Source organism: Mercenaria mercenaria, chromosome 13 (genome assembly GCF_021730395.1).
Source record: "Mercenaria mercenaria strain notata chromosome 13, MADL_Memer_1, whole genome shotgun sequence".
Lineage (NCBI taxonomy): Eukaryota > Metazoa > Mollusca > Bivalvia > Venerida > Veneridae > Mercenaria > Mercenaria mercenaria.
The window spans coordinates 60,045,981-60,068,828 of record NC_069373.1 but is presented as its reverse complement, the minus strand read 5'-3'; the positions used below and the strand labels follow the sequence as shown (position 1 = coordinate 60,068,828).

Genomic DNA, 22,848 nt, shown 5'->3' with positions numbered 1-22,848 from the left:
GTGGGGCGGGGTGGGGGAAAGAAGAACAAGGATGAAAATACAAAGGGAATGCTACGTTCCTTAATCACACTATAACGTAAACCACAAAACCGCGGATACTCATGTACCAAAATCAAACACACAACCATACCCAAATAAATAACTTAGAAAACAGTAGGACACCGTCTTAGACTCACAGTCACACAAACGCACCCATATAAGCAGAAAAAAAAACAATTGTGTACTTCATTTGGATTCCGTCAGCCTGAAAAAGGGGAGCCACGAAAACTAATTCAAAGTAAAGAGGAGGGATGCAAAAAGTAGCGCCAATGCAAGGGGAAAAGCGGGGGCAATAGGTGGAGTAAGTAGGAGGACAACGCATACAACAAACAAGAAAACATACGCAATAGACAATACAAGACAGACAGAAAATCAGTTGAAAATAGAGGCATCGCCTTGGACGGTCAGTATTATAATATATAAAGGAAATATATAAATAAATGAAACTGGGGGTTTAAACGCGTTTAGGGCATGCCAACCTCACCCTATTTTCAACAAGTTAGACAACACAATGTAAATAAAATACCCGCTGAGAAAGTAAACTTAGTGTACGAACTTCTAAACAATAAGAATGTAAAGAATGCAATATTTCATTGATAATTTACGACAACTGTTAACTGCATAACTTCCTGCTTGTCTATTGAGTCATGTAAATATATGTCAGGTGCAATTTTGAAATGGTATATATTGATTTCCTATAAAAACACTTGACAACGACAAACAAACGGATCATCAAGGCTTTTCAGCTTGAATTCAAATCTTATACCAAAAGAGAAATCTGTGAAATGTTCAGAAATATAAACCTGAATATTTTTTTTTACCTCACAAGCATAACTTTCTTCCTTTCACATTCATATGAAGTAAATAATTATATATTTGATAAGACGGGTATATGATTTATGTGGTTTTTATCCTCCTAAATAAAAGCCGGGCTAAATTCTGAAATTTACCTTCTGCTGACGATACAGTTCCTGATTTTAATCTGACGTATCCTTGAAGTCATGCGTTCGAGTAGCACTCGGTTGAAGAATGCATGCATCATAATACACAAGCAAACATCTTTTCTAGGAAGCGGGAATTAGAAAGGAATAAGCTGTGTTGCGCACTTTATTAATCTCTTGAACGAGGAAAAAACGCAAAATAAAGAGATCAAACAAATATAAGTTGCTGAAAATAGTTTCCTGTTTTCTATAATCTTGATTTGTTAGGTAAGAATAGTGAGAAAGATCAATGTTTTATATAAGGCTGTGCCGCACCATGCGAAAACCAACATAGTGCATTTGCGAATAGCTTGGATCCACACCAGACTGCGCAGGATCGATGTAAATAGCTTTCAAAGCCTATTGCAAGTAGAAAAGCTGTTAGCGAACATCATGGGTCCTGACCAGACTACGCGGAATCGCAGGCTGGTCTGGATCCATGCTAGTCGCAAAAGGACTATGTGGGTTTTCTCATGGTGCGGCTCATTGCATTGTTTTGGTTGATTTGTCAATCTGTCAGAGTGTTATATCTAATTTAACATATACCCTTTTCTGCTTCAAAAAACAATATATGACATTAAATGCATGTATATCATTGTCTGCATATTGAAATGCAATATCAGTTACAGCTACAGTTTGATTTAAATAAAATGAGCGCGCTTTATCCGTGAAATTTGAAACTGTGTTTTTGTTTATTCTAACACGATCGGATTCTTCTATTAAACAAAGAAGGCAGAAAACAGTGAATTATTATACAACAAATCACTGTTCTGACGTCACAATCATTACGTCATGGCGCCAGACGGCATAGCGAAGCGCTGGAAAAGAAACCGATTGAAAACGGGCAAATATTTAATGAATGTCGTCAAGGATGTACTTAAAAATCCTTGGTAACGTGTAAGAATCGAAATAATATATCTCATTTAGTGACTTGCTCTTGAATAAATCATTGTTTGTCGTTCAGATGCGTATTATTATATCACTCGGGCTGCGCCCTCGTGATATAATTCCTTCGCTTCTGACCTCCAAACAATGATTTATTCAACGACAAATCACTGGATGAGATATATTATTTCTTAATTAAACCGCACAGAACAATAGAATAGTTGTGTAAACTGCCGATATAAATTAAAGTAGCGCTTGACATTTCATTAACCATATGGAAAAATAGGTTTAACTAAGTTTGTACTAAGTTATTAATTGTTATACATACTTTGTCTAACAGTGACACTATTCGAGAATAGAGAGGAATGCACAAAACATGTAAATAGATCAAGACTTGCTTACTATTTTTTTACGTTCGTCTAATCATTCATGATATTTCGTAAAATATATTCTACCCATCGCACAAGAAGGAAGTAAAAATACGAAGGACTTCATTCAGATGTGTAATGTAGATCTTTCGGCGAGGTAAAGTAAATGTCTTTTTCTATTTGCTCTATTTTATTGTAACCTGTCGCATTTATAAATTATTTGTAGTTATTTACCTATAATATTCACAATTACAGGCGATTTTATCGGTCATGTTAACTCAAAAGGTAAGTTAAGTTATGATTATATTAAGATCCAGCCTGATATGTATGAGATTTTTGTCAAAAATATCAATACACAGATGGTTTACTTACTTAATCATAAGTAGACTGAACTATTCGACCTGACTATTTTCAGCTTGCATTTGTTGTATATTTCAGATGAAAATGATGACAGAGAAATAATGTAACTAATTGTATTTCAACAGTTGTTCAGATTATAATTATACATATTAACTACATGTCATGTCAGTGTGTATAATAACAATAAACGTTTTAACTACATTCAATATTGTGTAAAATTATGGTAACAACTTCTGTATCAAAGGCAACGTTATCACATCTTTGGTACCCACGGATGCCTGAGAACAAGAAGGGAGGGCGTAAATCCTTATTATAAACATTTAAATGCATAAAATTTACAAAATCAAATCAATCAAACAAAGGCCTTGTCGTGTCCTATTGATCGAAAAAATAATTTAATATTTGTGTGGCATGTAACCATTTAATAGTAGAAAATAAACTCTACAACTCTGTATTTGTAAAAATGATATTCATAAATTTTCTATAAACACATTTTTGTGTATTTAATAACTCTTTTAAGGTATGACCCACCTAATGGTGAATATTTCAAATGTTTAAAGCAATGTTACAGCAATATAATGTATCCAGTGAGAGACTTGTATGCAAAATGTAAGCAACTTTTACCGTGCCAGTTTTGTATATATATATTTTGTATAATTCATTTCCTCAGCTCAAGTAGAGACACATTTCAAAGTGATGGCCACTGACAAAAACGTTTGCATCTCATTATACCATCAATTGTGATAAAGAAACTTTAAACTGTTCTACCGCATGTAACTCAGTATTTTAAAGATGTCTAACTCTGTCCTCTTCTGTTTCAGAGGTAAATTCATTTTGAATAAAATTATGAACTGAATACTTTCACTTTTGTACAATAAATCAGAAGTAAGTCTTGAAAAAAGTAGAATCTTACCAGAAGAAAAGAAAAATAAGGAAAAACAATCTTGGTCCCAGTGGGGCTTGAACCTATGCCCCCTGAAAATTTAATTTACAGATTAAGTCAAAGTAGTTTTATTTTAGGAACTGAACACTCTTCAAAAGGAGGTACACTATTACACGGGTCATACCATAAAAATGGAGTGTCAGTAAAATGGTTAAAATCATGTCTTTGCATAACTAGATTTCGATATGCTATTTATAATACATTGATCAAATGTGTTTCAAATTTCATACAAGTACTTCTAAAAATTTTAAGATAACAAAGCTGTTTTGTTCAGTATAGTACCCACACTAAATTCAAAAGTGAGAGCGGTGGTCTAGTAGATAAGGTGTCGATCGCTCAATCCAGGGGTCGTGGGTTCGGGCCCCACTTGGGTCACGACCATGACTTCTCATATAACACCAGTGCTGGGTTTTTTTCCAGGAAGCGGACTTAAAAGTGGGTCCAATAAACTTGAAGCTTTCTTTACGATTGAGCTAAAACAAATCAGTATAAACTATACAAAACTGAAATATTTTAAAAGCAAATAAAATGACACAGGTTATACACTTTTAGATGAACTTTATGCATCGAGGCGTTTCTGCACTTTACATAATTCACGTTTTACACCACATATAGTGTGGACGCAAACGAGTTTAAAAAATAAACCCAAGTTAATATAGGATTAAAAGCGTAGACTGAACGCAGCATAATTGTCGTTGAATTTTTTTTTAGTGTACATTGTAAAATACACAATACAAGTAGCTTTAAAATTGAAAGATATTTTTAAACATAATATGTTGTACACATAAAGATAAAGGTGCATGTGTCTTTCTTGTCATTATTGACGTGAGCTTTCATTCGTTGCTCTAGCTCATGGAATGTGAACATACAATAATTCTATACCTACGTATTTTGGGTCTGAAATTCAGGTTGTATTTCGCTTATGAATAAAAGAACACTGCATTCAACTCCCAACGGATTTCGATAAAAATTCAACAGTTGGACTTCATGTTTTAAGAGCTACGTTACATGCGTCAAAAAATTCATCGTTTCAAACGCGTTTTCAGCCATATTTGTTAAGTATCATAGTCCATTTTGGATTATATGACAGTAGAAATAGGTATATGTAATAACAAGGTCATTGAAGCTGTACCTTGATCTGCATTACTTCATTTTCGTGAGTTTTGCCAACCCGGGTCACATAAGCACAAGCGTCTCACGGGATCAAGGCCTGGCAAAATCCGTTTAATTTCAATACACAGGCTTATAATAGCAAAACATCACAGTAAAGAGAAACATTTTAAATATATCAATGGCGGTAACATATTTATATTTAGTGCAGTGATATATTCAGAAACGGCAGCCCAATTTATACACTGCATAATCAGTTGTTACATGGATCTTAAGTTTATGTATTATTATATTTACGAGGAAAATTTAGATGATTTACCTTCGAGATATAAACTTAAATGTTGATGTGTTTGATATTGCAGCTTTCCATAAGCTTTAATCTAATATTGCATAAGAAGATATTGTTATTGAAGAAGTACACGTTAAGGAGGATTTCTCCTTTAAATGCGTTGATGATAGTTTCGTTATTAATTTCACTTAAAGTAAAACTCAGTTTATATTTCATATTTATTTCATGCGAACACTAGAGTAAAGAGTTTCTTTTAAATATGGAATGTACTTTTATATCACAGGGGAGTCGTCCATATGGGAAATTGTACCCTAGGGAAAAAATTCCTAAAGTTTAAAGGTTCATTTTGGTTAAATGAGAAATACATTACTGTAGCTGTGTAACTTTGCTGTTTTGTCTGTGTTCTGCAAGACTAAATGCCTGGATGAAAGGATATAACAATTACTCCATATCAGAATCCATGACGGTTCAGTTGTGAAAATTTGAAATCTTATGACTGAATTCTTTGTTTTAGCAACAAATTCAAATTGCTGATCGGTAGTGGCTTTCTGGTCTTAATTCACTGTTATAATGATGAATTTGGATGATATAGAGCACAAATAGCTGGGACTTTGTTGTGAAGTTAACAATGCATGTCAGAACTTATTTCACCATAATAAAGAAAAAATTACTTGGTCGACACCTTTATGCAACATTGTTGTAGTAAAATTAGGTTAACAATACAAAAACTAAATATGTTAATACCTTATGCCAATAAAACTAAGAAGTTAAAAGAAATTGTTAAAAGTTTGTATTTACTTTATTATGATGTTTTAACTTCCGATCAACCTAAGGTACTAATAAACTTTGATAATGTGGCAGGTGAGTCCAATAAGTCCAGGTTTATTCAAAGATAATCCTTCATAGATCTATTGTAATGCAAATTTTGGATTTACCTGTATTGGAAAATATTCAGTGTCGATTGGATTTAGGTCAACTGCCACATTATCAAAGTTTATTAGTAGTCTTTACTCCCACATGAATAAACAAGATGCACTATTTTAACTCTTTGCTAGGAAGTCAGATGTCTTTTGGCATATCTTTTCTAAACAAGGTGTAATTTCATTTTTCTTTAATTCTGTAAAAATTGATATAACATGGCTAGCGAGTTCTGCTTTAAAGTTCACAGAACCTTAAATGTATTAGGCCTACAAAAATATGTTGTCGTTAGCTTAAATGGACAGGGTGGGGAGAGAACAAATGTTTGTTGTTGTTATTGTTGATGCTGATGATTTATAATTATTCTTTATTTGCAGATCTGACAATTACCGAAGTGCAGTTCTCTAGAAGCCCTTTTCTTTTGTCACTTGTACATCTACATTACTACAGGGTTAAGTGGCAATCCTATCGGAAAGAAGGTAAGCGGCCGAAATGTAATGTTTTCGCTGTAAATGTCCTGGCAATGCTTCTCTTTAGTTTTTAATTAATGCTTATACCGAATAATACACGCTGTAAAGGACTTTGTAGACTAGCAGCAACATTGTAAACTGGAATAAAACAGTATGATCTTAGCAAAAATGTGTTTGATGAATTGACAGTATGGGCTAAGATATTATATAATATACTACTGTTTTCATATTGGTCATTGTCGTTCCAATTCAAATAGTCGTATTGGCCCGATGAAACATACAAATGGGGCAATAATGCTGGGCCAAAATCATTTACAACAAGACAATTGTTTAAACAGTTGTTTATTTACAATTTTAGTAAACGATCCTTTGCTATACAAATACATGCCAAGAAAAAGATGTTTCTTTCTTTGGAGAAAATAAACGGCGTTAGTTTTCTTACGTGTCTTGCGGTGCCTTAAAATAGCTACAGTGAATAATGAAAGCCTGTACTGTACGAGAAACTTTTCATATTGTCTCGCAATTGCAGATCTGTCGGAAAATGTGCTTGCTGAAAAACAAATGGTAAATGTACTGACTGGAATGACAAAATAGGGCGTATTTATTGTTATCTTGTAATGCTCTTTTAATATCGCTCTTGATTATCTATGACGATTTGATAAAAGACAATATATTTAAAATTCTCGTCCTTTCACTCAGATTCAAGTGGAGAAGTTAGAAGTTTCTTGTGGAGAACAGTTTAGTACGGGTACTGAATCTAGTAACACTGGTTGCGTTAACTGCCTCTGTAACATAATTGACATAATGTTGAAAAACAGCGATTGTATCATAGTTCGGTGTTTTTTCTTAACAAATTTGGTGCAGGTAAATCGTATACACTGACTACAGGGTGCGGTAACTAAAAGTGTGCAGTATTAATACCCGCACGCTAGTTACCGCACGTTGATAGAAATATGCCAGCGTGTCTGGAACAGTAAACGCGAAGTGTTTTTATTGATTTTCTGCTCTCGCATTGGTTAATTTTACCTGGCCTTTACCATTTGTAATGCAAGGATTTCAAGTACTCACTGAACTGCTGTATATGGCAATGGGAACGCCTACAACTACCATATATGAAGGCTATGATACAAAACAAAAGAACATTAAAACTCTCGGTAAACAATTTATACTCGGGGGCTACGCCCCCTCGTACAAATCGTTTACCCTCGAGTTTTCATGTTCTTTCTATTACTTAACCCAAAACAAGCAAACACTTTTGATCAAAGGTGATGTCATTAGCAAACAGTATGGTGTGTAAATGACATTTACGTTCATTAAATGGCCTTGATAAAATCAAATATTGCTCTTTATAACTGCATTTTGTCCCTGAACTATAGTTTAGAATATACAATCATAATAACTGTAATTCCTTTTTCAGCTTTTAACTAAACTTGCACGATTATTTTTAAATAAATGTCCGTATAATATACCATTGTACACAATATTACTCAACGTTAAATAAAGACACACAACAACATTAGCTGGTGACATAACCGTTTATTTTATTAATTATCCTATTGATGATTCCAAAGAAATCACAGTTTTGGTAATTGTACTCTTACAGTGGAAAGTTTTATTTCCGAGCCAGATTGCAAAGTCCCATGTTAAAAACTGTTTCTGTCATATTACACTTGGTTTGATAGGAGAATGTCATGTATTACATTTCTCCTAAGAAATGTTTTACTAAATTTAAAATTTAATTTTGGTTTTTTAAGGAGTCACCTCGATATTGATTCACTTCCGGGTCGTTGTTTGTCTTTAATGGTTATGGTTTTCCAGTCTTGATTCACTGGGGTAGTGTTGAATTTGAAAAATATGGAGCACTACTAGCTTAGATTTTTTTAAACTCTCATGTTATGTCACAAAATGCTTGTTTTACTATTCAATAAAGAAAAAAGAGTACTGGGCTATCGTTTTAGTGCATTTTCTTGTCTCTTATGGAAACGGTCAGATTTGGAAAAGGTGCAATTGCAGATACTAGTGCTAATTGCTGGAATATCCTTAAAAAACATGACAAGTATAATGAATGCATGAAAACATAACGATGTTTCACATTTGCAAGAATGTCTCAATAAGCAATGAACATTCATTTAAGGTCTGCTTGGTATTTATAAAAATAAAGCGGAGACCTGTTTTTGTTTTTTGAAATAATTTTAAGCATCACTAAACGTAAATTGTAATAACTGGAATACTTTGTGCTTATATTTTGTCACAAATAAAAAAAAATAGATGATGAAAGATCTTTGTAATGCTAACATCATACCAAAAGCAGGACACATACATTTGTATATTTAAGACCTATTGATAATCAGTATTAATACTTACTACAGTTGACATTTAATTTCACACTTTTATAAAGTTATCTATCAACTTTCTTATTACCCGCATTATTTTTTTTTCCAAAAGCAGATATGTGATACCGTTATCACTTAAACGACCCTTCTTATGGAATCGACAACAAGTGTATATTCGTTATGGAATTAGAAAAGATTTCTAAGTCACATATGTAAATATAGTTATATATTGTGCTTTAAAATACTGAAATATAGAAATATGTCAGAAGGTAGTGCTAATTGCTGGAATATCCTTAAAACATGACAAGTATATTGAATGCCTTAAAACATGACGATGTTTCACATTTACCAAAATGTCTCAATAAGCAATGAACATTCATTTAAGGTCTACTCGGTATCTATAGAAATAAAATGGAAACCTGTTTTTGTTTTTGAAGCATCATTAGCAGTATTAATTGGAATACTATTTGCTTATATCTTGTCACATTTTCCATATAAAAATCCAGATGATGAAATTTATTTGCAACGCTATGATCAAATGAAAACGTTGAAATGTTTAAATAAAGGCCGGTACATTTTAGACTAAATGATAATCAGTACAGACGACAATTGACAAATTTATCTTACATAATTGTGAAAGATATAATTTTTTTAAAAGCTGATAAGTGATATCATACTCTATGAAAATACCCTTCTTATGGAATAAACAACAACTGTATATTCGTTATGGATCTGGCAAAACGATTTCTCAGTCACATATGTTAATATAGTATTTAAGTCAGTTTGCCAAAAACATTGTGTTTATTTTCTTTCAGCAACAAAAATGTCAGTAGATAGTGCCATCATACCAATGTGTGATATACATCACGAAGATGTAGCTCAAGCTCTCTGCCATTATCACAAGAAATTACTTTGTCTAAGTTGTGTCTTGGAAAAGGCGAAATCTCCGGAGTGTTCGTTTACGGAACTCCGAAAAATTTCAGGAGACAAAGACACCCTAATGGTAGAATGCCTATCAGTGAAACAAATGACTGCCAAGAAGAAACGACTATTAGACGATCACGAGCAAAAGACCAGCACACTGAAAGATAAATTGGAAAAAAATGTAATTGAATTGCATGATGAACTAACAACGCGCCTCGTCGGCATGAAAGATAAGTGTTTGATGACAATTGATAAAAGCGCCAAAACTGTCACAGCAGGAAATGAACAGATCAAGCAGCAACTTGTTACACTTGAAACAGCAATCAATGACACTATTGACAAGTTGTCAGCTGAATCAATTGAAGATGTCGTTGACATTCAAACTAAATTAAAAGAAGTGAAAACGGAAGTAATGGAAAACATTCCAGATAAAGACACGGTACCGGAAGGAGATTTTAAACCTAATGACCATCTAAGAGAAATAATTATGAAATCAGGAGCTTCTCTCGGACACGCATATCTGATAGATCAAGAACGTTATGCAAAAGTAGGCGAAGTAACTGATGGTGCACGTGATCGGACTTCAAAGCCATGGTATGCTTCATCAGATGAAATAGTCTATGGAACTGAAAAGGGAAAGCTAGATTCTGCCAAAGCAGATGTTAACACTAAACAAACTGGGTCTTTGATAGAAGCGTCTGAGAAACAGTCGTCAGAAAGAAGCAAAAGAGAGCAAAGCACAGAAATAGATGATAAATCACAGACATCACCTGGTGGAAAGTCAGGTAAAACGCGGGGAGGAATATTTAAATGGTTTTCTTTTGATAAAAGGAAATCTGATCTATCGGAAGGGAAGGCCAAGGGAATAGGTACTGATACAAAAGAACATCAACGGATTAGCACACTTCCAAAGAAAAGAACTTCTTCTGGACCAGACAATACGGATTCAGAAAATATATATCAGGACAGTACTTTTTATAGGCCAAGTTACATGTCACCAAAATATCTGATAAACAAAACAGTGATGGCATCAGATATGAGGCAACAGTTTCCTTCTGCATGTAAGTTTTCGAAACTTGTTGATCTCGGAGATGGGTACATAGGAATGTTATCAGAAATTCATAATTCCTTGGTGCTTTTAGGAACAGATGGACATGTGTTTGGTAAGAAGACTTTCAAGGAAGGAAAACATAATATTGCTGCCGTAGGAAATCAAGAGATTGCTGTAATAGCCGAGCCCGGGCTTCAGGTCAGTAAATTTAAAGTAAGCGGAAAGGGATTTACAATAGTTGCAAGTTTCATAGTAAACGAAGAAATATCAAACATTACTGGATTCGATTTCGATATTACTTCGTCAAAGTTTGCTGTAAGTTCAGTGGACAAAGTTATTGTTCTTGACAAAAGTGGAAAGAAGTTAAAAGCTGTACCATATGGTACCACAAAAACACCAGAGACTAACGAAATAGCGACAACATATGATTTCAAGAATGACTGTCTTTATATTTTGAACATTAAAGATAAAACTTTAAAAATGTTTTCACTTGAAAAGTCGGATGCTGTTTGGAAACGTAGGTTTGAAAGTCATTCGGTCATGCCGAGGAGCATGTGTCACTACAAGGACAAACTTTGCATTGCTTGTGGGGATGCTGTAGCAATTTTCTCAGCAATATCCGGTAAGCCTATCGTAAAACATGACACCAATGATCTTTTAGATGACTGTCTTGGAATATGCGTCATTGATGAAGTACTTGTATTGTCTTCAAATTCAGACAACTTGGAGAAATCTACAACACTCGCATATGTCAGCCTGTAAAACTACATACTTGTACTCGGTCCAAGAGGAAATGCAAAATATTTTAGGACTGATGAATCGGACACATCTTTACTTAAAGTAGCATAGTAAAAATGTTCCATTATAGTATCGGCCATAACTGATTAAAAATTTGATTTTTTTCTGTATATAGATTTGTTCTTGTACTTATAACTACAATGCATGTAGAAATTATTCCTTGCATGTTTAACAGTTTTTCTTGACTGTAACTGTTGCTTATAACTTCAATAATCACAGCAAAATTTTAATATAGAGGAAGGAATATGAATCATATAATATTCAGTTTTTGTCAAAGCAAGGTTAAAGAACGTACAGAAGTACATACCTTCATAATTATTATTATTTTTTTCCAACAAAAGTTTTGACGTCAAAGATTGTTATGTAATACGATTACATTTGAAAAACGTTTAGATAAAACATAATACTTAACAAAGCATTTGAAAATGCGTTCGTATATATTTACCAAGAATATAAGCAGCAATTTCGATGGTCTGTTGCTAAGGTGAGGAAACGTGCATCATATTATAGTATGATTTTTAATATATAATTTATTATGTTAATATGTATTATATATATATTACTATAAACAGTTACAAAACTGCGTAGGACAGATTACAGTAACCCAGGCCAAATAACTTATTGGAATTGGGAACTATGACCGGTTCTTTACCAGTCGGGGATGTATGACGTCATTTTAGTCTTAGTCATCTCAATGAACTATTCGTTAACGTAAATATCTGTATAATTATGATAAACCTATTTAAACAGTCGAGTAATCATAATTGTGTCAAGATATATAATGAATAGCTCATAAAACAGCAATGACGGTCCTTAGGCACGGTTGTCAACACCCCTAAAAACAAGGATGAATATCCAACAGAGAAAGCCCCGTTCTAAAAAAAGCGCAGCCTCCCGAAACGCAAACTCAGTAGGCGGACGTGCACACGACACAAACAAAGCAAGCAAATAAAGGAACACAGTGGGGCACCGCCTTGGAACGGTCAGTGGCAAAACCACCACTGGGGAGCTTAAACTGGTTTATGGTGCACCTAACCTCACTCTTACCTCAATCTAATCCCCCCCCCCCTCCGATGTTCCAAAGTCACAAGACCTAGATTATTACTCGGACATTGTCCTCGTGCAATTATAGCTAAAGTCGAACTAAAAGGCACGTGAGGCTCTCCATTGCCGTTTTATACGTGTATACAAGTACCTTTCAAAGAACAATATAAACATGTACTGAATGCGTTTGCAGAAGGAAGAGCCATTTTATATGGTCATAGCATTTCATTATATGCAACAGAGGTTTTCACTCGTTTGATTAAGGTCACAGGTAAAATGATATTTTATGTAGCCTTTACCTTGCTAAATATCTAAAATGGACAGGTTCATCATACAATTTAGGCCGAACCGCTAAATATTCAAAGGGGTGTTCGCTGAAAATATATTGACTGAATAGAGAACAATGGAGACCATGATCAACTTGCACGGATGCACGGATGTGCAGGCTGATCTTAGTCTACACTAGTCGCAAAGGCAGATTCACTTGCCGTCAGCAGACTAAAGGGTAGACATGTTATGTAATTATGCAAGGGTATGTTGTAATAACTTTTTGTGTGAGATACTTGTTCTATTTTCAATAAAAGTGTAGAAAGTTGAACTTACATTGTCATTTGTCATGAAAATGAAATGTATCCATTTTACTCAATACTAGCACGATTTATAGTCCAATAATACATGATGTAACATATAGATATAATTTCTAGTAAATGCATACGTTTAGAAAATCTAATAAAACGGATTTTATATCATACTGTTATGTTGAGGAAATATATTAGTTTAGGACAGTTAGAAATAGACTTTAACTTTATGAATACTCTCAATTAAATAAATTAATAAATTAACTAAAAAAATTGCCATGTATTCATAATTCTAATCCACCCACATGGTACATAGATTTTACAACACTCTATCAAATTTGCAAAATGAAAGAATATAATGACCGTCAAAATGCCTGCATTTTACATTATACACTTTAATTTTTTTTACGTTTTTCATCTGAAATGTCACTGATCATCAGGAACAAAATGCATGATATGCATGAAAGGGATATAGTAGTATACAGTTACACTGACAAAAACATTTACTCCCTCTTATTTATTACATAAATCCTAGGTATCGAGTGTGAAGCTAGGCGTGTACTGTAACAGACAACTTTTGAATTTCAAGTATGGAGTGGGTCAGACAGTCTTTTAACAGGTCGTTTGACAGATTTATTATTAATCAAAGCAGCTAAAACCTGATAGAACTCTTACTTTTGTTAAAAAACATTTTAACTGAGTTTTTAAGTTACTTCATGTACTGAACTATTGATTTAACACGCAGTCTTTGACAACATTATGTTAATGACTTTTAGCTCAAAACGTTCGAGAGATTGTCAACACCACATTAGCATGTGAGTGCAGACCTATAGCTTAGCAACTAAAATATATTATGTCAAGGCACCCTCTTACTCAATAAGCGTTCATATACGCTCCTTTTTATTTCAGCTCCCCAAGACGAGGGTATCCCTTTTATTTAAACGTCATAGATATAGACAGGGTCGCAGAACGTTCGCTAATCACATGCATGTGTTACTGAATCGAGTTCTATGTACAATATAAGCATATAAAAATGTATATGGAATAAATTTGATTCTCCATACAATTGAATACTAGTATTTAAAAAAAGAAGAAAACTCCACAGGTCGCCAAACACGACAAAAATAACAATATAATAATAGACTCGGGGTCAATAAGCTTGTTTATGTGCGGTAGTAGAAATGAATGGTGGACGTTGAGCAGAACTCATTTTTTGCACCTGTTTCAAGTAACAAAATAAAACTATTTAAAGACATCCACAGATCTGCTCATACGTACTTGTACATTGTATTTTCAACGATACAAAGACTGCAATTCCACGGAAAACGGCAAATGGTCCCTAATTGTCCTAAACGAGAAATAATGGGCAGCAATAAACTTTATTTAAGAAAGCGGATCTGGTACTACTAAGTATGCATATCACATGAACTGCCATAAGACAAAATTAAAAATCAGGCTCCATACCCAACGGGTGATTTTTAAACAATACCCATAAACTATAGAAGATGAAGTATTAGAACCACACAAAACAAAAAGTTTACGAGTACTACCAACAAAACATAAAATCCGAGCTGAACAGTCTGAAAAATGTACGGGGAGACTTAAAGCCAATAAAACAACGTTGCCATCTTAATTTCCTTTTCTCATTTCTGACAATACTAATACGCAGTTTTTTAACATGCCTTACAGTCCGATATTTTTGTGAATGTATTGCTCATATTTAACTTTGTAGATTTTACTTATCAGTGACCAAAGGTTTATAATTTAGAACACAAATCCTGAAAAGTGTCAAGCTAAGCGGATTACTGCCTTATGCTTGCTCATTATGTTTTATCATTTTATGTTATATTTATTTGAATGCCACGACAATCAGGGAGACAGAGATGTAAGGGGTTATTCTATACAATTAAAAATATTAAAATGGTAGGTGTAGCTTCCCTTTATATATCACTACTCAACAAGTTTAGAAAACGTTGAAATGAACAGCTCGTCCAAGTACAGGGAATCCTTTTTACAGCCGCTAAAAGACAATTAGAAGATCTTCATTAGATTTCATTTAACTCATCCTTTTTAGACACCAAAAGTTAATTTACCAGGCCTCTCTAAATCTAATTTATTAATTGTAAAATGTCGTTTAATTTTAACTCACCAGATAATATCGTTTTACGTTTATTTCTATGAAGTTAGCGTGTACCACAGGGACTGGTTCTGGGTCCCGAGCTTCTTTACGTAACCCCATAGGCAAAGTATACAGACGTCAAGGTATACTGGTGCATCATGTCTTCTTTGACGACTCCAAATTGTACTGTACTTCAGGTCAGTAAAAGCTAAATTTAGGAAGCCGTGTTGAGGGATACCTTGCTTAATTATCTCTTGGATGAACTGTAACATCCTGAAGCTGAAGGCAGATAAAACAGAAATAATGCTGTTATGATCAAACATAGATCCAGGCACAATGCAGACGTATCAGTAGACGGTGACTCTGTAATAGAGTCATCAAACTGAACGTGAAATCTCCAAACAGTGTTAGACACTAAAAGGGATCTGGGACAAGAGCACAACTCCGCCGAATACGTTCTATCAGATGGTATTTGACCAACGGTCACCTTATTTCGAGAGCAACGATGTCTACGATTCTTAAGGTTTGCTTTAAATACATCTCGTGTGTATGCATTGTGTGTGCATGATTGCGCAATTGTACGTGTACATGTGAATGTATGTCTTATGGTCGTTGTCACGGCACTGTGGGTGTTGCGGGATGCTTTGGAATTGAAAGTGACCTCATAGGCCCTATGGCCAGGATCGCATACTTCAAAACACTATCCTCTCACAGCTATGGGTGGTGTTGTAGAAGTTTTTGTATATGTACAGAAGGTCCATGGTTCTATTCTGCAATAGTGTACAGAGTTGCTCTTCTTGTTTTGAGAAACAGCTACACAGACGCATAAAAGTTTGTGCAAATTCGTGAATGCTACGTGATAAAACAATTCCCAACTGATATATTATCATATAAGTGAAATAATACTTTATTCTAAAATTGATATATTATGAAGAAAAGTTTATAAATCTGTATACGTGGCACCACTTTCGTTTTTTTTTCAACGTAACTTTTTTGACACATCCTTTTGCTAATTTATACAGAAAGATTTGTCTTTTTTATATCTACAACCAAGTTTCGCACGTAACACCCATATATCAATAGTATAGCTAGCCGGTTTATCTTTCAATACATTTACCCGTAGCGTTGAATTTCATTTTAAATCTTACCTTATCTGTGCGCATTGTAAATGATATGAACTTCCTCATTCTGACATTTTCCATTCAAGTAATACTCTTATGTTACTGTGCAACTTAGAAAACAAACATTGGATTAAATTTAAACGTGTAAGTTTTCTTTATATGCTTTTGTAGTTAAAGTTACCGTTTTATATATTTTAATATTTTGTTCTTTTATTTTCTATTTTGACTGTTTGTACTATGCTTTAATTACAAATAGTTAATATACAACATTCTTGTTAATTTATTTTGTAGGCAACTAGTCTTTCCGTTAATATAGTTTGGTTTGCTATCACCCTATATTTACCCATGTTATGTTCTATCCTTCAATGGATTCGATTATATTTTACAACATCAGTCTAACGTACGTGTGGTACGTGTTGTTATTGTCTCTGGTCGTTTGGGGTCATGAGATAATAGTTACTTTATAAAAGATTTTCGCTTTAGCTGGTGCTCGGAGGGCGTGATCAATGTTCCGCATTTCATTTTCTTATATCAAATATAAAAAATGAAAACTCCGAAGGTTGCCCGACACGACAAAAATAGAAAACGTTGCAAGCTTGGTTTGATTGAGCCCGTTCACAGACGGTAGTAGAATCCGAGTCCTCTAGCCCCGGGTTGAGCAGAACGCACCAATTACACATATTGCAAGTACTATAAACAATTTTGACATCCGCAGATGGAACCTTCATTGATAGACAGAGAGCAATACCATGAAAAGTGGCGTATAGTTCCAAATTAAATAATGAGCTCGACCTAAGTGTATGTATTTTTCTGAAAAGTAATTATAATTTATTCTTTGACATGGTAAACTCGTATAACTTGTCAACAGAAAGTAAGGCCATGGACTACATAGAAGTAATAGATAAAATGTTAATGTAGCAAAGATCTAGATGACAACTGCACAAATCGATCCATAAACCTTGTGTGTGAGGTTTAAGTAAATCTCAAAAGGTAAATCAGTTATCTTGTATTTCATTTACGCCGAAAATGTGAAGTCATGTTTTGAAATACTTACTTCGAGTTTCACGTAGTTTTGATGAAAAACTTAGTTTTGATCAAAACTCTACTTGTATAAAACTAAACATCTGAAGTGTTGAATTCATAACATATTAAAGGTACCAGCCCAAAGGTTAGCTGAATTTTTTCAATATGTTAATTTCCACCAAGTTTGGCAAAGAATGTACACATGACACTGAAAAATTGATAAATTGGGAGAAAATGAAATTCAGATATTGGTTAAACTGCAAAAAGAATGTTTGTTTTTTTTGCATTTATTTCCAACGACAACACAACGCAACGGTTTACTACCATCTGCACAATATTTTGGTTATTTATAAGAATATCTTGCAAAAATCATATGTCAATAAATTTTTATATTTTCAGAGAACTCTCTTTTATGGATTTTTGAAAGAACTTATCTTTCACCAAAAATATGTGGGTTACTCCTTTAAAGTACAAAAACACTTGTAAAATGTCTCTTTTAAATAGTATTTAACGTTTCTTTTGGTTGAGAATCTTTTGCATTTAAAGTTAAACAGTGGTTACTTTTGTGATATTTGCGTTTCTGCATTTTATTAGTATTTTTTTGTATGCACTAAATAATAATTAAACTCAGTGTTTCTTCTATAATAGGGGAGTTTGTTATTTTTCCGATATTCCACCGGAAAATTATGTATCCATTAAATCGAAACCATGTCAGTCATAATGTTACATGCATCATTATGCGTGATTACACATGTATTTCTTGCGGTTCTTGTGAACCTACCAAAAAGCCAGATAAATTAATATGTCTTACAATAAATGAATACTGAAATATAGACATATACGGTTTATTTATGCAGGTTTCTTTTCATTTTTTGCAGGAACTGACTGAAAATATGTCGGATCAGTCTTATCTGTCACCCTATTGTGATTTTCATGTTGCTGATGATGAAGAAGCCGCGAGTGCCGTATGCTTTACTCACCGAAAGCTTTTGTGTCTTTCTTGTTCCCTTGAAAAAGCAAGATCATCAGAAAGCTGCGATATCCGCCCTTTAAGCAAAGTTGCAGACGACCAAGATAAAGTTATAGTCGAATTTTTACAAATGAAACAAAATATTTATAAGAAGAGGTTGATGCTTGAAGAAAGCGAAATGAAAACTACGAATCTAAAGAATGATTTGAAAAAGGGAGTCAATGAAACGTATGAAAAACTAAACAAACATCTGTCTAATCTAAAGGAGATTTGCTTGAATTTAGTTGATTCAAAGACAGACGCCATGAGTGAAAGTTTCAATCAAGCAAAGAAAAACCTGAACACGTTTGAAAACGAATTAGAGGAGCACCTGGCACATGTTTCAAGTAACAAAGATAATGCAACTGAGAGTAAAACGAAGGTTCAGGAAATAAAGTCAAAACTGATTAAAAAGCTATGTGGCTCATCTCTTAATCCAAAAGGAGATTTCCAGCCTAACCCGGAGTTAGAAGATGCCATTTTGAAGAGTGACATATTGGGAATAGTGAATATTGAAATGCACTGTGAAGATTTATACGATGAAGTAAATCCAACGGATACAGAAAACCAGAGTGAGAAAGAAAATGAACGTGTGCATAAAAACATGTCGGTTACTAGTAGAGACAATTCACTGGTCACAAGTCGTGGAGAGCCGCAAAATGTTTCGGTATGTTCAAAGGATAGTATTTCCACAATGCCTGTGGGATCGGTTCATAATAACACATACTTTCACTTTACACCTACCATAAAAGATAAAACGAGCGATTTGAAAGACGGGTATGAAAAAGATATATCTGAGCACTCGAGTGAAAGCATTGCTCCGGATAGGAAAAAACATCACGATGCAAACCACTCGAAACATCATTTCCGATGGCCAAAATTTCTTTCAAGACAGGAGAAGTCAGAAGTTACAGCAAAGAAAAAGTCTATTCATAAAGAGAGTGCAAAATATTCATCCGCGATGCCAGACACTAATCCACCAAAGAAACCACATGCAACCGAAGTATACGAAAATATAACATTCAATACTCGTACAGAAATACAACCTAAGCATCTAATAAATAAAACCGTCACATTAACTGGTCTTCAAACAAAATCCACTAAAGCGTGGCATTTTTCAAAGATAATGTGTTTGGGAGAAAATCATGTAGTTTTGCTTTCTAAGCCTAATTCTGCTGTTGCGATTGCCGAATTTGACGGGACAGTTGTATGCCAGAAACAATTTCAGAGTGCAATTCTTGGTGTAGCCGTCACCGGATACAACCAGCTTGCTATTCTTCTTGAGAAAAAGATGAAGGTCATTAATCTTTATGAAGTAAAGAACGGATTGCATCAGAAAAATAGTTTCTACATAAATGAAGTGATCGTAAACATTACAGGATTTGACTTCAATGAAAGGGAATCGCAGTATGCCATCAGTTCGCCTGCAAAATTGATCGTTCTTGGTATCGACGGAGATAACATTAGAACAATTTCACTTGATGTATCTGACTACACTGAAATAGTAACAACTTATGACTTTGAAAAGAACAGCCTTTACATATTGAATATCCAACATCAGACATTGAAATGCTTTTCATATGACAAGTCGGACGCAATATGGAGGCGAAAATTTGACGACAAAGAAATGGTACCTATGAGTTTGTTCCTTAACAAGGAAAAACTTTACATCACATTCCGTGACGCCATTGCTGTGTTTGCAACTACAGATGGAAGCGCCGTCGATAAACATGCTACAAACGATTTACTTGAAGATTGTCTGGGACTGTGTGTAATTGATGACGTTATCATGTTTTCATCAAATTCTGATCAATATGAGGGCTCAACGAAACTTGCTTTTATACCCCTATAGTCAGTACAAGGTAGTGCTACGAAACTGAAAAAAAAATCAGTACTGACAGCTAGAGTCCTATTGGGATATGCTTTTGGTTCGTCTTTAAAAGTCAAAATAACTTTAAAGAAATATAGGTAAAATATTTTGTTCTTTGACAATATGAACTGTATTTTGCTCTGATTTACAACACAATGATCACAGAAATTCTATGATAACATACATCTTTTAAAAGTGTTAAAACAGTCAAAAATGTTAGTCAGGAACTCTGTGTGTCGTAAATGTTACTGCAGAAACATCACACTGAAATAAAGGTAGTACCACTTTGAACGTTAAATCAACCTTTGCGAACATAATGGTGTAGATATAATATGTGAAAGGAACGTTGAAAGAAATGTGATAAAATGTTATAAAATGAGTAAATGTGAATGCGTAAACTTGCGATTGCGCTAAAATGAAAACTTGTTGATACCTAAATCATATTAGTGCACTGCGTTACATCGTTAGATAATCAAACGTTTATCTTTATGACGTGGGAAATTGGAACTTGGACAAAGATGTCCATTGTTAACGTTTTGGGTATTTGGTAACAGTTTCTTTATATTAGTAATTTATATCTTTTTGCAAAAGCGGCAGAAACGAACAATATTCTGTAAGGTCGTGCCGGCATCATTTATGTCATACGGCAACTTTTGAGCTTTAAATGTTGGAGTCGTGGGGTAAAACATTCTAGCCTAACAAGCTTAACAAAATAGGCAATGTGGTTTGTATATAAAACTTTAAATTGTGAATAAACGTAATGTAGCAATTTTGGGAAAGGTAAAACATTACCTTCTGTCTACTTTTTAAGCGTTGAGTATTTTACCATGCACACAAATTCAAATACTGAGTTTACAGGTGATTATACATTGTATTATACTACTAATTTTCTAGGGTAACATGAGATAAATATTATATATAATTCAATATTAAATTTCAGAATTTACATTTCTCTCTATCTTACATCTATCTCATTATAATACACCCGTCAAATTGTCTATTATATCGGGTGGGAGCGGTAGAGGGGTACTATATCAGAACCATTTTGTCCTTCCCGTTCTGTAAAATCCCGAACCGTACTACTTGAATGTTTCTAGAACCATTACAGATATATTTATATGAAATTTTACAAAACCCAAATTATTCTGTTACACCTTTACGAGATGCGCAAAAAAGAAGATTTTTTCCTCATGAGCTTTTCCTCATGACATTGTATAGTATCAATAAATCTTTCTCAGTACCAACACGTATCCAATGAAATGAAAGGATTTTTACATTTTAAAAAAAGAACGATAATATAATATATTATAAATGTTTAGACATGCTTCTCATGCAAGTAAGGAAATAATCAAAACATTAATGTAAAATTCCCTTTTATTTTTAACTTTCATTCTTTTGGGTACTAAAACTTGCGGGGAATGTAAAATTCTTCATGTGGGGAATATGTCATGGGTTACAAAAGATCTGTGGTTCTTAATATTGTCAAATTAAAACCTTGAAAACATGTTTTCTTTTCGGAGTTATTTCTTTTAACTCACTTTATATATTGTTACAATTACTCAGGAATAACATTCTTCGGACTTTGTAAAAATATATTGTCTGTGAAATTTAAAGTAATTCTTAATTTCATGTACAATCTATTTAGACATGCCCGCTTAGCTCAGTAGGGAGAGCGTTAGTCTACGGATCGCAGAGTCGCGAGTTCGAACCCCGGGCGGGGCTTATGGTCTCCGTGATGATTTGATAAAAGACATTGTGTCTGAAATCATTCGTCCTCCACATCTGATAATTCATGTGGAGAAGTTGGCAGATACTTGCAGAGAATAGGATTGTACAGATACAGAATCCAGGAACACTGGTTAGGTTAACTGCCCGCCGTTACATGACTGAAATACTGTTGAAAAACGGCGTCACTCTCCCCTCCCCCCCCCCCCCCCCCGACCAAAAAAATAAATAATAATAATAAAATCTTAATTTATTTCCATACGGTTTGGAAGACAGGCAAATAGAGAATGAGATGCATATGAACAATTTGTTATGTTCAAAAAATACAAAGGAATCCATTTTTGACGACGTTATTCCAGTATATTATATAGATACTTCAAGATGTCCCTGATTTTTCAAAATCTTTTGTTTATTGTTTGTTTGATTTTTCAATTTTAACAAATAGAACATGAAAAATTTAAAAAATTAGATTGGGAAACTTTATCAGTCAACAAGTGTGAAAATTTCCACATTATCATCTGATTTCAATCAATTGAGCGTGGAAATTTCCATTATACTTCTTTTGACCCATTTATTAAAATAAATAAAAACCAATAAACAATAGCTATCAGAGTAAAATTTCAGTTGTCTAAGTATTTCAACAATTTCCACATTTACTTTCACATCAAGCTAAAATACTTTATAAGAAATGTAAACAAAGCAATTGTTTAAACACCTTTAGTGAAGGTACATTTTATCAGTTTCAAAGTGTGGAAATTTCAATATTATCATCAAATTTTCCCTCTTTGATTTTAACAAACTGAATGTCACAATTTTCAGATTGAAAATTCTTAGCTAATTCAATGTATCTACTTGCAGAAAATTAAATCCGAATAAAAGATGATTAAACAC

General features: G+C 33.8%; 2 protein-coding genes across 3 annotated transcripts; both read left to right on the top strand.

The window, feature by feature from the left end:
• Window positions 1–2,264: 2,264 nt before the first annotated feature.
• Window positions 2,265–13,110, top strand: LOC123529577 (uncharacterized). Of its 2 annotated transcripts, none has more exons than XM_045309957.2 (3): window positions 2,265–2,429; window positions 6,270–6,371; window positions 9,511–13,110. In XM_045309957.2, exon 3 carries the CDS (start codon window positions 9,519–9,521, stop codon window positions 11,430–11,432), a length of 1,914 nt encoding a protein of 637 aa, XP_045165892.2. In that variant the 5' UTR covers window positions 2,265–2,429; window positions 6,270–6,371; window positions 9,511–9,518; the 3' UTR covers window positions 11,433–13,110. The 2 variants fall into 2 exon arrangements, with proteins under 2 accessions (XP_045165892.2, XP_045165891.2); XM_045309956.2 differs by having other exon boundaries at window positions 2,421–2,557.
• A 3,201-nt stretch (window positions 13,111–16,311) lies between these two features.
• Window positions 16,312–22,848, top strand: LOC123529368 (uncharacterized). Its single transcript, XM_045309678.2, has 2 exons — window positions 16,312–16,474; window positions 18,232–22,848. The coding sequence occupies exons 1-2, from the start codon at window positions 16,427–16,429 to the stop codon at window positions 20,212–20,214; spliced, it is 2,031 nt and encodes a 676-aa protein (XP_045165613.2). The 5' UTR covers window positions 16,312–16,426; the 3' UTR covers window positions 20,215–22,848.